Source organism: Brachyistius frenatus, unplaced genomic scaffold (genome assembly GCF_029030835.1).
Source record: "Brachyistius frenatus isolate BFR_SWC_R1_liver_20210118 unplaced genomic scaffold, ASM2903083v1 Contig_3, whole genome shotgun sequence".
NCBI classification, from domain to species: domain Eukaryota; kingdom Metazoa; phylum Chordata; class Actinopteri; family Embiotocidae; genus Brachyistius; species Brachyistius frenatus.
This window is the reverse complement of record NW_027210602.1, coordinates 3415210-3431598: the sequence shown is the minus strand read 5'-3', so window position 1 is coordinate 3431598 and position 16389 is coordinate 3415210. Positions and strand designations below refer to the sequence as shown.

The 16389-nt window shown below is 39.7% G+C and overlaps 3 protein-coding genes across 4 annotated transcripts in view; 1 reads left to right on the top strand and 2 right to left on the bottom strand.

Annotated features, from left to right (window-relative positions):
• The window catches only part of LOC138623814 (ER degradation-enhancing alpha-mannosidase-like protein 3), a 131553-nt gene that overhangs the window by 31366 nt on the left and 83798 nt on the right, over window positions 1-16389 (bottom strand). The gene's annotated exons all lie outside the window — the stretch shown is intronic.
• ak3 (adenylate kinase 3) lies at window positions 307-6377 on the top strand. The gene is made up of 5 exons (XM_069703515.1): window positions 307-806; window positions 2520-2639; window positions 2904-3076; window positions 5037-5155; window positions 5883-6377. Exons 1-5 carry the CDS (start codon window positions 659-661, stop codon window positions 5992-5994), a joined length of 672 nt encoding a protein of 223 aa, XP_069559616.1. The 5' UTR covers window positions 307-658; the 3' UTR covers window positions 5995-6377.
• cdc37l1 (cell division cycle 37-like 1) lies at window positions 7429-16221 on the bottom strand. Of its 2 annotated transcripts, none has more exons than XM_069703490.1 (7): window positions 16043-16221; window positions 14920-15219; window positions 14684-14777; window positions 14057-14172; window positions 13406-13528; window positions 12933-13097; window positions 7429-10933 (listed from the first exon to the last, which is right to left on the bottom strand). In XM_069703490.1, the coding sequence occupies exons 1-7, from the start codon at window positions 16145-16147 to the stop codon at window positions 10814-10816; spliced, it is 1023 nt and encodes a 340-aa protein (XP_069559591.1). In that variant the 5' UTR covers window positions 16148-16221; the 3' UTR covers window positions 7429-10813. The 2 variants fall into 2 exon arrangements, with proteins under 2 accessions (XP_069559591.1, XP_069559601.1); XM_069703500.1 differs by having other exon boundaries at window positions 7429-10930.

The window sequence follows — 16389 nt, the reverse complement described above, 5'->3', positions numbered from 1 at the left end:
ACGATTTACAGGTTTTTTCCAATGTGCTAGAGTGACTCTAAACCGACACATTTAGATCAACGTATATGCAAACATCTCTGCAAACACAAGTTAACGCTTTGAAAGCGATTTTAAATTAATATTAAAGCCTAACAGTAGTGATGGCCTTGGTTGTGGTTCACCCCAGCCTGCCTGCTAAATCTGCAGGTCTGGCTGCTCAACGGATCCCGGCTCGGAAGGGATTAATGACGGCAACCTTGCAAGCGAGCTTTTTTTTTTTTTTTTTTTTTTTTTTTTTCCGCCGTGGACCAATTACATAACCGTGTTATATAATGAATACATAAAGTGCAAACAGGGACACAGACGACTAAGTTTTTCAACACGCCAGAGAAAGGAGCTCATTTTTCGTCGGGAGTGCGTCGTGAGTTTAGTCAACGGTGTACATCCTCATTTGACATTGCCGCCTGCTGGCCGTATTTTTTTTTTCTCATCTCTTTCCTCTTCCTCCTTCTCCCTCCAGTTCTTCTGAGGAAACTGTCTGTTTAAGTCGCACCCACTCTTTATTACGTTGCGCACTTGGGAAGGGAAATACGCTGCAGACCTGCGCCGATCCAGCATCCAGGGCTTTCACAGTCATTCGGCTCGTAGAAACTCAAATTCAAGCCACATCCGTGCGAGAATGGTTCTACAAAGGCTTGTCCGTGCTGTCATCATGGGACCTCCGGGCTCGGGGAAAGGAACAGTATCTCTCCGCATATCCAAAAGTTTTGGCCTGAAACACATCTCGAGTGGGGACATCTTAAGAGCCAACATCAACGCAAAAACCGGTAAGAAAGTGTGTCCTCTCTAAATCAGGCAGAAGTGATCTTATAGGTCAACATTGTGTCACATGTTAACAAAGGAGATAGACATTTTCATATAATAACTGCAGATATGCTCCAAGCAGGCTATACACACAAAGTATTGTCTCCAGTGTAGCAAATAAAAACTCTGCCCACTAAGGTTTGTTGTCTGGACTAATATGATAAACACCCCTCCTACAACAGTCTGATGTATTGCTGTGATACCACAGGAATAGCAGTGAATTCCCTCTAGCCAAGGTCAAACTGGTTAGCAGGGTTACAGAAGGTGTTCTTTTATGTTTATACTGCAAACATTTGACCTATCATTACCTGAACTTTGGATGGAGGCTCGCTGCTCCTCAATATCACTTTGGATGAGGATAAAGAAAGTTGTAAAGATAACAGAAGCTTCGAACTTTTGTTCTTTGAGACGAGGAGCTACGGATCAAGAGGTTTGTTTTTACAATTGTATGACAGAGGAGCTGCGAGGTTAGAGAATCCCGCAAGTTTAAAGATTTCTCCAATTTGTAATAAAGCTTTAAATATTATTTATTCACACATAAATGTTTCCTCTTCATGCCAAGTTATTCCTTAAACCTGCAGTGCACAGAGAGACACCCAGTTTAACTAAGTCCTTGTCTTGTTGGCAGGTGAGCAGCTCTATTTGGAGTTGGTTGGAAATCAAAGCAGTTCATCTTGATTAATTATCTCTGATTGGATTTTCCCAAAAAGTGTTTTGATTAGAACCTACAACTTTTACACTTTTGAGAGTTCTCATTCGTCATACAGAGAAAACTGCTCCTTCGAATTTTGGGTATGAGCACTGCAATTAATGAAACATAATCAACATTTTTCGAAATAATTTATATATATTTCCCAGAAGTAATCCTCCACGGTTGTCACTTTGCCAATAGCCGGCTCGTCTTTGCTTTCTTGTACTCAAGTTCAGTCAATCAGAAAACAGCAATTTGTTGAACAGACTGTTCACATGCAAGTTTTAACCTTTGCTCTGTTTGACATAAAAAAAATATATCATAGCAGCAGATTAGCCCAGTCAGCTAATATCTGCAAGGCTTCTCAGAAAATTCCTTTCTTCAGCTGGACCTGGACCAGTTAAAGAGGAAGTGAAGGAAAACAAAGAGACCCTTGCTTTAACCTCCTTCTCTTGCACTATCTCTTTAAAGTTTCCACTGAGTTTGCATGATGGTAGAAAAAAAGTTCCACATTGTCACAGTGTTCTGCTTTTTCTGCTGAGTGCATTGTGGATCATCTTACATATTTTATCTGTAATCCAGCATGTCATATTATACCTTTGTAAATCTAATACTGTGTGTGTGTGTGTGTGTGTGTGTGTGTGTGTGTGTGTGTGTGTGTGTGTGTGTGTGTGTGTGTGTGTGTGTGTGTGTGTGTGTGTGTGTGTGTGAAGAGTGCCAGACTGCACAGAATTTGCTAATAAAGGAGGACCTGTTGCAAACACTGGCAGCATGAAGCAGCTTAAACATGCAAAAGTTTTTGTGAAGAAAATAAATATCATTATACTTTTGACAAGCAGGTACAGCTCATCTTTAATATTGTGAAAAAGGTAGCCTTCAAAAGTCAAGATTAAAAATGCAGGCATGAAAAAAATACCCAATTTTGTTAAGTGTAACAGCATCCTGTCTGTCTGTCTGTCTGTCTGTCTGTCTGTCTGTGTGCCAGAGCTCGGTCTGCTGATGAAGTCCTGTATTGATCAGGGCCAGCTCGTACCTGATGACGTCATGTCTCGCCTCATCCTGAGTGACCTGAGAACAGTAGACCGTTGCAGCTGGCTGCTCGATGGTAGGAGCCCAAACGTTTTTATCAGCAGTTGTGACTTTTAAGAAATTATTGTTTGTACAACTGAATATTAGCATGTTTTGCCCGAGGTCTCGCAGCCTGTGAGATCAGTCATTAATCTTTGCAGTTGGAGTTTGTTCTCTGAAAATAGATAAACCACTCAAGAGAATACTTAACTTGCACCTCAGGATATTTAATTCAGATTCTTCTCACAATCATCTTTGTTCCTTGTTCCCTTTGAGTTGCTTTCTTCTGTCTTTTTACCAGGTTTCCCTCGTACAGTATATCAGGCGGAGGCTTTGGATGACACTTGCACTGTGGATACAGTCATCAACCTCAATGTACCTTTCCAGACCATTAAACAGAGGCTGACCTCTCGTTGGACTCACCTTCCAAGCGGCAGAATCTACAACACAGATTTCAACCCACCTAAAGTCCCTGTAAATACATTTTCACTTATTACTCCCTCCTTCTTTTGAGTGCTGGTTTATTGAAAGTTTCATACTGCTTTTAACCACCAAACTTTGCACAGCTGAAGTTGCGCAATGCCTTCACAGGATAAATCCCCTTGAAGTGTCTGTTTGTCAGATAGTCTTTACACTCAATCTGAGCTCAATAATAACAGTAAAAAGGAACAATTTGCTGTTCAAAATTGATCTTCATTTAAGATTAAGAACATTTTTATTTCTTGAGAACACTGAATTCTTGCTGTCAAAGTGTTTCTCAAAAACGTAAAGTCTTACTGCAAATAACACTGGCAACAATCTTTTCTGTTTGGTCTTTAAAATGTTAGAAATTGGAGAAAAACGTCAATTTCTTTTCCAAAGTCGAAGCTGCAGCCTAAAATGTCTGGTTTTGTCCCAACCACAAACAGTCCCAACCAAAGATCATTCAGTTTATTATCATGGAGGACTAAAGGAAGCAGAAAACACTCACATTTAAAGAGCTGGAATCAGAGAAATTGAGCTTCTTTTTTTTTTTTAAAAAAACAACAACAATATCAGCATGCAGTGTAAACAGAGAAAACAGACAACAACAAAATCAACACAATGAGTTGCAAAGAGTGGCAGACAGAAACAAAAACTAGAAAGATAAAACAGGACAACAGGCCTGTTGTTTGCTGTGAAAATACAAGTGGAGACCTTTGCTCTGAAGATTTACTCAAGACCGTCAGAGTAGATTTGGTATTTTTAAAGAGACAGGAAGACTGGGAAGTAACCAAAATGGTTAATGTGATCTTTTATCGATTTTCATATTATCCACTTGCACGTGTTATTTGACTATTTGAACTCTGACTTTCTGACTGTTATTTTTAAACATCTTTCTTTTGTGACGATGTGTAATTGTTATTACATACTTATTACATTACATTACATAACATTATCAAGCTCTTCAGAGTTTGTTTGTTTTTACCTTTAAACATTTAGTATTTTCTATTATTATTATTATTATTATTAGTAGTAGTAGTAGTAGTAATATTAACAAGCATTAAGATTAAAACGACATAGGAGTAGGAATATTTAACTTTCTCCCTTGCCTGGCTCAGTTGACCGGCATATTTATTTGTACTAAGATAATTACATTATGTAGTAATTCTAAGTTATATAGTTATAGGTCAACAAAGTAAAGTCTTCCAAATGATTTAGAGTTCCTATGTTAGTGGTTCACAGCTAATGTTGCTGTGGTGATGCATTTTCTCTGTAGTGGTGATTTCCTGATCGATTTCCTGTCCAGTCTGGAGGAACAGCACATTTTCCGTTAATCATTACCACTTTATTACTCACACTCTTGTTGGACAGAGGACAATTAAACAGAAGCAGACGTAAGAAATTTAATAAAATCAGGCAACTTACACGGTTTAAAAATGCCAATCATTCTTTTTTTTCTTCTGGTTCGCTGAGCAGCTGTCACTCACCAAGTAACAGTGAACACACTTAAAGATTATTTCAGTTCGTATATCTACCCAGTTGTTGACATATATTGGATGGATTGCCATAAAATTCTGCACATACATGTTAGTCCCATGCTGGTGTTAGCATTTAGCTATTAGTATAGCCGCACACTGTTGTTTTCGCTGGAGTCGACCCTCCTGTAAAGCTCTGTGATGTTGTAAATTAATGTTTCTCAGCCCTGGGCCTGAACATCCACTGCTCTGCTTGTCTCCATGTTCCAACACCTCTGCTTCATATTAGCATTGTCAGGCTTCTGCAGAACTTGATGACAACTATGTTTCCTCATATCTTTCTGTTAAACATTTATTATATGATATTTCTACTTGTTTTTCAGGAGGTTCTGTATGATAAATAGTAAACTAAACCATGTGTAGCTTGCAGTAAACATGTTTTAAAGGTGCTAGAGTAATAAAGTCAGCATCAACATGTGTTAATGTACTTTCTCCAGGGTTTTGATGACGAGACAGGCGAGCCTCTTGTCCAGAGGGATGATGACAAACAAGACACGGTCACACGGAGACTGAAGTCCTATGAAACCCAGACAGAGCCTGTCTTAGAGTACTACAGGTAGAGCATTAAAATGTCCATCACCTATATTAGCTATTTATTTTTGCATCAATGCATAGAGACATGAAATGCAAAATGGGGTAAAAGTTTGATTGCATTACAGCATAAAGTCACACAAAAGTGCACTGTGAATAAATGCTTAAATATAGGTAAAAGGCTACAACCTAATGCTACTGAACCTTGATCTTGGACCTTTTCTTCAGTGCATACTCTGCATAGTTGCTTGCATGACTGTAAAACTGCTTAAGAATCACATGCCAACAAGATAAGCTAGTTGTGTAGCTGGAATTTCCTCCTTATTAAATGAATATATAAACATTGGTTTATCAGAATCAATAAAACCGAGGGAAAAAAGAGTGTAGTTTGCAAGTACATGCATCATATTTTCTATTTCTGGACTAATTGGGCACTCTATTCCCTTTAAGCCACAGGGATGTGCTGTCCCACTTATTTTTACCAGTGCTTGAAAGTCATTTTGCAGGAAGTAAAGAAAATTAAAGGCAGAGAATAGCAGAGGAGTGTTAATTTTACTGAAAACATATTTTACTTTGCTTGCAGTCTAACTTCTTTTATTTGCTGTACAGTATATTTTAAGAGTGTTCATGTTCTTAGTTCTGTGTGTTAATAACTGATTAATAGGACACGCTTGTATATTTGTAATTGCTGTCTTATAATATTGGAATAACAGTTTAAATAGTGACTGTTTTCTGTGTTTTTGCCCATTCAGGAGTAAAGGTGTGCTTGAGACCTTCTCGGGGACAGAAACCAACAAGATATGGCCACATGTTGAGGTGTTCCTGCACAGAAAATTGGCCGCAATCAGTCAGAGAATGGCATAGAAAGCCTGAGAAGAACGCACACAAAGGGCTTAAGTTTACCAGCCACTTTCTATGAAACAAAAGGAGAGCCACCTATGTTGTAGTAATATATTTTGCATTTTCAAAATAAGGATCAAGTTCATATACAGTAATTGATGTTGTCCAACACAAGTGCAAATGTTGGGAAGCTTCACTTTTGAAATGCTCACTTTATGGCTGTGGCTCTGTTTCCACATTGTGGCTCAAACGAGTTTTGAGTACCTCAGGGTGTGTGTGCAAAATCCTTCAAACATACACTTCATATTAATTGTCTCCTCATTCCATAATGTGCCTTTATAAACCAGCGAGACCCCGAGGTCTATCTAAGAGACCTTACAGATTATTTTCTGTATTTTCTATGAGAAATCCTCAAGCATAACAAAGGCGTGACTAACTGCCTTACTGGGACTGTTTCTTATAGCTACCTAAAAGGGAAATATGCCATGTAATACCAATTACTGTAAATTCAATATTACACTCCAGTGCCTTTTGTTGCTTCTGACAATGTAACAAGTAGCTCAGTGAATGTAGTTTGTAAATACTTTTTTATGAGGATGGATTAAATCCATATAAAATATTCTATAAATCCACCACACTTATATTTAATATTTCTAATCATCACAAGGAACCATTATTGTGTAACAGCTTCTTTCAACCACCTCAAGTCTTAGTGGCGCTTCTGAAACATGCCACATTATTTCCATGTTAACCAGACATTCCTTGTTGTCTATCGACTGATGTTTGCCTTTTACTGTGACTTGACACCTGAAAAATATATTAACACGTATGTTAACACAGTTTGTACGCGGCTATCGTCTTATCGGAGGATATCAGAGTTTAAAGTTGACCTGCTGTATTTTTGCACTTCGCTCCAGATAATGTTTTGTCAGGTTAAAAGCCACAAACTAACTTGCCATGCAATGTAATGTATGGATTGATTGTTTCCTGGTTATCCTGTGTACTCCTCAGCACTTGAATACAATGTTTGAAAGTATATTTTCTCTTCAGAGATATAACTGTGTCACATGTATTTATGAATCAGAATAAAGGTATAATACTGTAACCAGAATGACACAATTTAGAATCCCAGTCGTTGTTTTAATTTAACTGATTTGGACTGCCCCTAAAATAGTTAAAGTTGTAACCCATCAACCTAATATTGCACCCCAGCTGCAGAACCAGTTTTATTTTTTTTTCCATGCATTCTTGATTGCCAAAACACAGCGTCTACACTACCCACAATGTAACTAGACTGTTTTGGTGTTATGTTAATGGAGGCTGATTTAGCCTTGACCCTCTAGCCTACAACTGAAATGGCCAGCAGGCTACAGAGATCTGGTGAGCTCACGTCTTTCAAACTTCTCTTCTACCCCAACCGACTCATTATACATGTATCTGAATTCACACAAAACTCCCTCAGCAGCCACAAAAGGCTTTACACAACTTTATTTTACATATGCAGTAGCACTCCCCAGAACCTGTAAAGAGACTTTGAGGTGTAAAATCAATGGAGTCTCCCTAGTATTTAATGACAAAGCCATTTTGAAGTCCTCAAGTTTTAAATGTCAAAGGGTCCCATTGTGTAGCTACTGCAAGTTTACAATGAACTGTAGTGACTGACAAGACACAAACATTTACTGCAGCTCTGGTTTTGTATTTGAGTTGCTAGAGGAGCAAGAAAAGCTAAATCTCATACCATTTTCCTAAAGCTTGTTGCTAAGTGACAGTAACATGTCCTACACCAAGTCTCAAGACACAGACTCTGATCCACTTCAAGAACACAGGATTAAGGAGGTCAAGACACCAGAGACAGTGGACACAGTTTCAGTACAGCAATATAGGCCCAACAATTATTTTGCATAGTTGAATAGTCGTGGTGGACAAAAAAAAAAAAAAAAAAAAAAAAAGAAAAAGAAAACATTTAAGTCCACAACAGCACATCATTTAGCCTCACTACTGAAAATACCTGTCTTTGTGTTAATACATTTTTCATGATACTTTTTATATATGAACTGCCCCAGACCTGTGCTGCGCAGAGCAGATGTAAATCAGTGAAATAATGATTCATTGAGAGATGATGATAGCTGCATTGCACCATCAACAATGCATCACACAGCAGCTTCAAGTCAGGAACTATATTTAACACATCATAATGCACAGACCGCAGTAAAAATCCTACTGATCGTGCTGCTCAGTGGATTTTTTTTTTATGCTGATTTTTGTTGTATTGTTAAATAAAGACTATTATTATAAAAAGGAACAGATAAACTGGAAACCTAATAAATCTGGCAACAGCTCCCCTGTGACAAAAAAAAAGGCAGCTAACAACAGAATACAAGAGTAAAACAAAACATAATTCTGCATGACTGGGCACACAACAAAAAAGTGACAAAATCAATAATACAGGATGAGGAAGAATAATAAAGTCAAGTGCTTCAAACACACCCCTTGACCTATTCAAAATGATTTGTTTTGAAAAGAGAAATATAAAGTGCAGGACACATTCAGATGCAGAGATCTCCTTTCTGCACACACACATACTTTAAAAGTCTCTTGATGGAGAGCTTAGCCCTTTTTTTCCTTCTCTTCTCCATACTGGTGGGTTTTTTTTTGTTTTGTTTTTAGCTCCAACTCGGGTGTTGATACCAGAATCAAGAACTTTAAAACAAAACGCAGATGAAAGTCTGCACAGAGCACTTATTAGGGAAACTGGTGGTTGTGACTTGGTTTCAAGTGCTGGGTACTCAATGCAAGCTGGTAACAAAAATGACAAATGTGGCATGATTTGAAATGTGTAGGTTAAAATGATAGATTTTGATTATGTGAACTAATGAAGCACTCAATCCCAAGGGAGCAAAATATTGTATATGATGTTGTCTCAAATACTAAAAACCATGCACTATTACTCAGTATTCATCTTTGCCATATAAGAAGCTGCTTCAATTTGTAACAAACTATTTTTGTGAAAAGCTAAAAAATGTTGTCACTGAAAAGAAAGAACCAATGCTGTGAAGTGCACAACAATTACTTTTGTGGATTACGACTCCTTGTAGGCGTGTTGTCTCCTGGGTGAATTTATATCCATTTTGTCAGCACAGTTCAACTAACAAAACAGATAAAACCTTAGTGCCAAAGATGCATGTTAATAAGGGTTGAAAATTACATTTGTTTAATTACAAACCCTCCAGACAACACTAAGGAAGACTTTTTGGAAAACAGAGTATCACCACCTTTACCCTCTTTTATTTAAGAGATCCTCAACTTGTATCAACAGCTTTGTCGCCCTGTCACACAGCAAAGTGTTTAAAGTGAAAGATGTAAGGCCACATTGATGATCACAACCATTCTGCATTAGTAAAAGCAGTGTTGTCTGATAAAAGGATCTGTTTTATTGAGCGCTTCAGATTGTTATACCTAAAAAGAAAGAAGAAAAGCCACTCTTGATGTCCTTACTGGCACAACAAGGAATGGCAACAATCAGGTAATGACACAGTAACTGTACTGTATGACAAAAGCTGCGCTAAAGTTGAAACACAAGTTTTTGACTTGTTAATTATTTTTAAACTGTGTTAACTGAAAGGGCCTCCACACATGCGGCTTTATTTATCCTCTTTTATAATCAGCCTGAGAGGCCTGTGAGCTCGTGTGCAACTTCTTAACATGCAGATCAGGTGTGAGCCTGAAAGCTGTGGAAGCCAATAGGGCCAATCTGGCCAATCCAATTTTTACTTGGATTATACTTTCAATCTGGTCTGTCAAAATAATGGCTGAAGATAGCATGCAAATCCAGGAAACTACAACTGAAACACTCTTGCTTTCTGTTTGTACCATAGATTGTATATAAAAGTTTGTACTAGAGATTCAGACATGAAACATATTCAAACAGCTCTTTGCACATTATAATAAAACGAGTAAGATCGCTTATAGTGAGCCAATTTATGTCACACAAATTGAAGGGATGTGATGTCTAGTTTTTTTTTTTTATCAATGTTATGGTACGAAAATGACCTCAAGCCAAACTCTCAGGCAACATCTGTCTTATACTACTCCAAACATGCTAAGCTCTTCGTTATAAAAGGCATGTTTTTTTTCCTCATGATTTACATGTAATAATTCAACAGGTCACACATACCAAAAAGTACACTTTCTTTTTAAAGTAGTTACCTTATACTGGACCTGTAGATCAGACAGTGTTACATTTAACCTCATATCACAGTTTGCAATACTGTACATACAACTTTTTGGCTTAATATTATTTGCAGCCATTGATCTGTTATGCTCCTCTCAAACTTAACCTTTAACAATCTTCCTCGAATGTCTCCTGACCCGAGTCCTGCTTCAGGCATTGGATTTGGTACCTCTCTGACTGTATTGGTTTTAGTATTGTTTGTGTTGTCTGGATAAAACGTGTTGTTAGTCAGTTATCTTTGCTTTTTTTTGTGTGTGTGTGAGGATATTTCTCTGATCAGTGAGAAATAGAAAATAACTGGCTTGGAGCATGTAAGAACTCCTGTCTGTCAAACAGTGGTTATGGCACAACATGCATTTAGCTGGCAAAAGACACTGTAGGAGCCAGCTCATCAGACACCAACCACCATGGCCACACACTAACGGCAACACAGATAATTGTTTGTCATTCGTGACACATTATTCCCCGCACGCTCTTCACTGAAAATCGCAGTTTAAGTGACTGATGATAATGTCTGTTCCTTTTAGTATAAAGAGGGGCTTGAAACTCAGGGTGTTCCCAGACGGGGAGATGATGGAGATGGAAGAAAGGCAGGGGCAGATCCTACAATCTCTAAGAGGTCTCCATCATGCGCATGTCGTCTGTCTCTGTGGAGTCATCCTTTGTCCACCACCCTGTGCTTGTCCAAAGTCCGGCCTCTAAACAGCGCTTCATAGGATACTCTGACACCTGCTGGAGGAAGACAGGAGAGGTCCAACTGAGAAAAAACAATCAGGAGGTGAGGATTGTCATGCTCAAATCAGAATAAAAATAGGTTTAAAGGGAGAGAGGTAGGGATTAACCTAATGTAACTTTGTTAGAGGGATTATAATGGCTATGTAACTGCACTCTGCCTTTGCAACATCTTATGTGCTGATCTGAGCTGAAACTAAAATTTCAATCGTTGTCACTTCAAATTTCCGGCTGTGCAGATTGTACCAAGACAAATCTGTGCAGGCAGTTTCTCAAATATGTATCCTACACCTACACCCTAGAAACTGAGTTCAAAATGAGGTGAAGTGAGATGTTTCGAGAGGAAAAACCGCACAAATTCTAAATCAGGACCAGCTTCAGTTTCAACAGGCTTCATGCCCCTTGAGAAGAGAAGGAGGTTTTTTTTTTCTTCTCTCTCTGTGTAGATACTTGGCAGCTTGTCAACCTTTGGGGCCAACAGAAGGGTGGCAGCCCCATTGTCTCTCACTTACAAAGGGCTTTCAAACTGCAATGATCAAGTTTAGCAGGTAGTCTGTGTTATATGCTGATTGGACACTTTCAATGCAGTGCAGTGGTTAGCACTGTCACCTCACAGCAAAAAAGGTTCCGGGTTCGAATCCGGTCCTGGGCCTTTCTGTGCGGAGTTTGCATGTTCTCCCTGTGCTTGCGTGGGTTCTCTCCGGGTTCTCCGGCTTCCTCCCATCATCCAAAAACATGCACCTCAGGTCAGGTTACCTGGCGCCGTGCTAGTGGCAGCCTGCTGCAGCAGCTCCCCCCTGAGAGCCCCCCTGCTGTAGTGAAGAAATTTCCCCTCGGGGATTAATAAAGTGTATAAAATCTAAAAAAAATAAATCTGAATATTGAAATTCCTACCCAAAATAAAAAATCTCTTTCATGTCTGTATTTAGTTTACACTGTCATGCACAATAGTGACATGTAATGTGTATGAAACGGGCAGCTTAGGACTCTTGAGAGTGACCACTTGATTACACTGTGACCGATTAAACTGGTTGAAGCTGGCAGAGTTCCGCTTTGTGAACTTTGTGGTTGCACAAAGTTCAGACTGGCACTTTTTGCACACTTTATTGAGTTGTCAATTTAATATTTAAATGGATGTTTGCCCTTTAACTTAAGTGAAAACTTTGCTGTTGCAAAAGTGCATCCTGGTTTGCTTCATTAATCCTCGAGATGCATATCAGGACAAAACCTGAGCCTAGTCATCCAAGGAGCTCTCTGTTGACCACCATGATAAAACTGGAGTGAGGCGGAGTTCAGTGAAAGGGTATGAAACCATTTATCATTTTATTTGAAGTCAAGAAATCATTCAGAACTTCAGATCGTCAGTTATGAAGAATACATAACCACAAAACCAAAATCAGGTATATGACCCATTTCACTACGTGCTGTTTCTTTTAATGATAATGCCTGTTGATCAGCTCCAAAAAAAAAAAAAAAAAATTCAGGGATGTAACACAAGTAGAAACATCAACTGTGAAGCTGTAGTCACATTAACAACATGGATCTGCACTTCATAGTTAGCAGCTTTTAGCTTGTGATATCTCACATCCAGAGAGTCAGATGTTTACAGATTAGTGTGGATGCAGTAATGATGTTTGAAGGATTTTCTGCCAAGTTTCTGTCTGCAAATGCTTTAAGCACATTTTGTCTCCTTGGTAACCTCGGCAACATGGTGAATCCTCAGTCCTGGTTTGAAGGTAAACTCAACTTTGGCCACAGGTGCTAAATTGTGCAGTTTTATTCTGTGTTTCCTGTGAATCCCTCCCAGCTGCTTTAAAGTACACACGATAGATACACATGTCTTGAAAGTGAACATGACCAGGCAAATATGAAAATAAGTGTCAGCATGAGAGAGGACTAATACACAATATCTCAATGGGGTCATCTCACAGCTGCATGGTGTAACTGCAAGAGGCTACAAGCCTCAATGGCACTCGGAGAAAGACCAAAGAGCACTTACTGGAGGTACTGTCTCTTCTTTGGGGTCGAGTCTGCACTTTGTGCCACTGTTCTGCTGTGCAGTGCTGGACGTATCCTCTCTACATTTGAGTGTGTATTCTTTAACTCTCTGTTTGAAGGCCCCAAGTTCTGTGTAGAAGACCTCTAAGTAGACGTCTTGTCCTTCCTACAAAGCAACAAAGGCAATAATATTAGGTAAGGTGGCTTCAAGAAAACAACACTTGTCTGAAGGGGGATTAAGGTAATTTAACTTCCACTGTTCACAACAATAATAGCAAAACCCAAGAGTAAATCCACTTAAAAAAAATAAAATAATAATAATGCTTGCAAGCTTTTGTCTCCCTGAAGAAATCCTGGATGGAGTTGCTAACTCAGGAAAGCTGTGATAAATGTTGTTACTGTATACAGTAGTATAAAAGCCACAGGGAGGTACAGGACATTCAATAATCAGATATGTGTGTGTGTGTGTCTTACTTTGGCTTTGTGAAAGAACTGTCTGAAGCAGCCTCGAGGATCCTGCTGAGAATTCAAAGCCATCTCCAGGATGAACTGCATAACCACAGCTTGGTGCGCCACCTGCTCCATCAGTGCTTCTTTCTGCAGGACACAAAACACAAAGCTGGTTTCAGAATGTCTGGTTACCTGTTTAACTTCTCTAGGTGTGTAAAGCACTTTTTTTTTTTCAAACCTATACTCATTTTTCAGTTGCATTTGAAATTACTTGTACAATACAGTAATTACTGAATTCTATTAATTGTATGTAATGTTGTATATATTGTATTTACAGCTACTGAGGACTGTAAACTCACTGCAGCGCCAGTCAATAAGTTATCTTCTTAACTTGTCAAGATTTCTGAAGCATCTGACTGAAGATGTTGGATTTCTACAGAGCCTGGACACTACAATTGTATATTCTGGATATCTAAGCACCCTCACATTGTGTGTCACTACATCAGTGGAGAGTGAAGATTTATTTGTAAGTTTAAACATATCTGACATTTGGACATCTATTGCAAACAATGATAGCGTTTTAATATTTAGGTCATTGTCTGTGTGTCTTAATTTGTAAATCATTAAAAATTGAATCCCTCAGTGATATTTTTCATTGTCATATGAGCACCTCACCCCTTCTTGCTGCAGTCTCATACACCACAGAATTAAGTAGTTGGCAGTTTCCTCACAGATGAGCTGAGGAATGTCTGCAAGGAAGCGTTGACTGTCGTCCCATCTCCGCAACATACCTGCAAAGAGTAACAAAGCATATCAGTTTGCCTTATAAAGACTTACAAAAAAAAAAAAAAAGGCACCATGTGGAGAATTTTGCAAGTTAAACTATGGTTGGAAAAGAAAAAAATAGTAGAGATAGTTACTTATTCAAAACAAGATCTGCACACTTTGCTACCGTCTTGGGACAAAAATAAAGGGTGAAAAAAAACACAACAAAATACATTTTGCACTGTTAGGCATTTAAGTTGTTTTGGGAACATGCTTGTGTGAGTTTCTTTCAGCTTGTTGATTCAGCACTTCTGCTTCCACACCAAGAAATGTGTAGCCTGCGGTTTACAAGTATACACGTGAAAACTAAATATGACATGTTCCAGTGAGGCGGGGGGGGAAAGAAATCCTGCATAAACCTGCAGCAATCTTTAAGCCACATTTTATTTAACTTTAAAAAACAACAACTAAACACTTATTTTTTTTGCTGTTAATCTGAGGGCGAGGCAAGACATTGTAATTTAGTGTGTCACTTACCAAAATGCCTGAGCTCTTCTTCATACTTTTGGAGAAAAGTTTTGCACTTGTCCTGATCCATGTCTACAGGCTGATTTTGGACATTGATTATACTCTGGAGCAGAGAGAAGACATGCAGTGAGTGAGTGTTTATGATTATATGACTACGTGGTCAGTAGAGAGAACGTCCACACAAACAAGTAGCTGCAAGTTCTGTTTGCAATTATTGTATTTGATTTATGTATTTACAGATTTACCTTGTTGAAAACATCCCAACTTCCGACAGCTCTGAGGACAGGACTGCGGCTGGGTTCCTGACCTCCCAGCATGCTCTCCTTCCTGCGCCACTCCTCCTCAGTGTGCGTGAGCTCTGTGGGGCAGGCCAGAGACCGAGCACGCTCCTGCTCCAGTGACTCAGAGCTGTGCACTCCTAAAGAGCATAGCTGGTCCTGCGCCTCGGCCAGTCTCCAGCTGGAGACGATGGAGGCCTTCACACAGCGCTGCTGGCTCTGGCAGAGCGACGCCATGGCACAATCACAAAGGTGCGATGATGCTGGCTGGTGTTTGGTAAATGGAAATAAAAAGGGATTAGTCAAATACTGCCAGTTCAGTCAAATTACCAATCCATACTTTTTACAAGTAGAATAAAGTTGTGCATTTTAATTTGCTTAATGTAATCCATCTATTGCACCTTTTAAATGAAACATGCAGAAGTCACAGAGGCCACATGAGCAACATCCTCCCGAAAGGCCTCCACCTCACCGGGGGGCCTTTAAATTGTGAATATTAATCCATTTTCGCGCACACAATTTCTACCTAGTTTGAACATGTGTTTTGAACAGCTGACAAACTGCTGCATCATTGTGAGTCACATATTAAATGTAGGCCATGAGCCCGTCATGACCACCAACATACTGTATTATTTGATACGGGGTGAGGCGCGGGAGGGCTAAAAATAAATACAAGCGCGTTTCCATTTACTCATGCTTTGACATGGCTGCCAAACAAACCAAATGGCTTTTCTAGCCATTACGCACAGCTGTCAAGTGTCCGGGGACATCGAGGACACGAGGTGAACGAGGTTATAGTACCGCTGTTTAAATTTGCGCAGCTCTGCAGACAGGACACTGATGAAGTGTCGCACCGAGACAGCTGCACTCTCCAAGCAAACTGATTGCACCGTTGTGAAGTTCAGAAACAGGGCTACTGGATAAATAAAGTGTAACACCGTGTACGACAGCCTGTAACTCACAAAGCACTCACTTGGCAGGATGCGTAACTTTGGCACGGACTCACTTTAATGGCTTAGCTGGTTAGCACGCTCTTAATACCGTTACGTTAACACCTTCCGGGGGGCCAAAAGGACGGGGAGCCCATTACCTGTCGGTGAGGACGGACACCACCGAGGCCGTCGTGCGTCGAAGCTGGGTCCCTGCTGGACTCTCCGTCGGGGGGACACGAAGCTCCGTTGCCCAGCCACTCCATGACTTGAGAAAGCAACTAGCTGGCTACTAGCTCTGTTGTGATGAGGGGGGACCTGCCAGCTTCTAATGTTTGGAGAACCAAACCTTTTTCCTCCAGCTGTCTTCAAGAGTTATTCATGATCTGAGAGTCAGCAGAGCAGGAACGAGGAATCCGATGCACCACTCGAGCCCTCCAGCTCCTGCAGACGACAACGTTAAGCTACAATAACAACAACTGCTGGCTGTCCTCAGTGTCTCTGTGGC

Excerpts from the sequence above, each read along its gene's own strand:
- ak3 (XM_069703515.1), top strand. The coding sequence starts at position 659 with ATGGTTCTACAAAGGCTTGTCCGTGCTGTCATCATGGGACCTCCGGGC. Across the intron at positions 2,640-2,903 it reads TTGCAGCTGGCTGCTCGATG|GTTTCCCTCGTACAGTATAT; the intron begins GTAGGAGCCCAA and ends TCTTTTTACCAG. Across the intron at positions 5,156-5,882 it reads CCTGTCTTAGAGTACTACAG|GAGTAAAGGTGTGCTTGAGA; the intron begins GTAGAGCATTAA and ends TTGCCCATTCAG.
- cdc37l1 (XM_069703490.1), bottom strand. The coding sequence starts at position 16,147 with ATGGAGTGGCTGGGCAACGGAGCTTCGTGTCCCCCCGACGGAGAGTCC. Across the intron at positions 15,220-16,042 it reads GTGTCCGTCCTCACCGACAG|CCAGCATCATCGCACCTTTG; the intron begins GTAATGGGCTCC and ends ACCAAACACCAG. Across the intron at positions 14,173-14,683 it reads AGAAGAGCTCAGGCATTTTG|GTATGTTGCGGAGATGGGAC; the intron begins GTAAGTGACACA and ends TACTCTTTGCAG.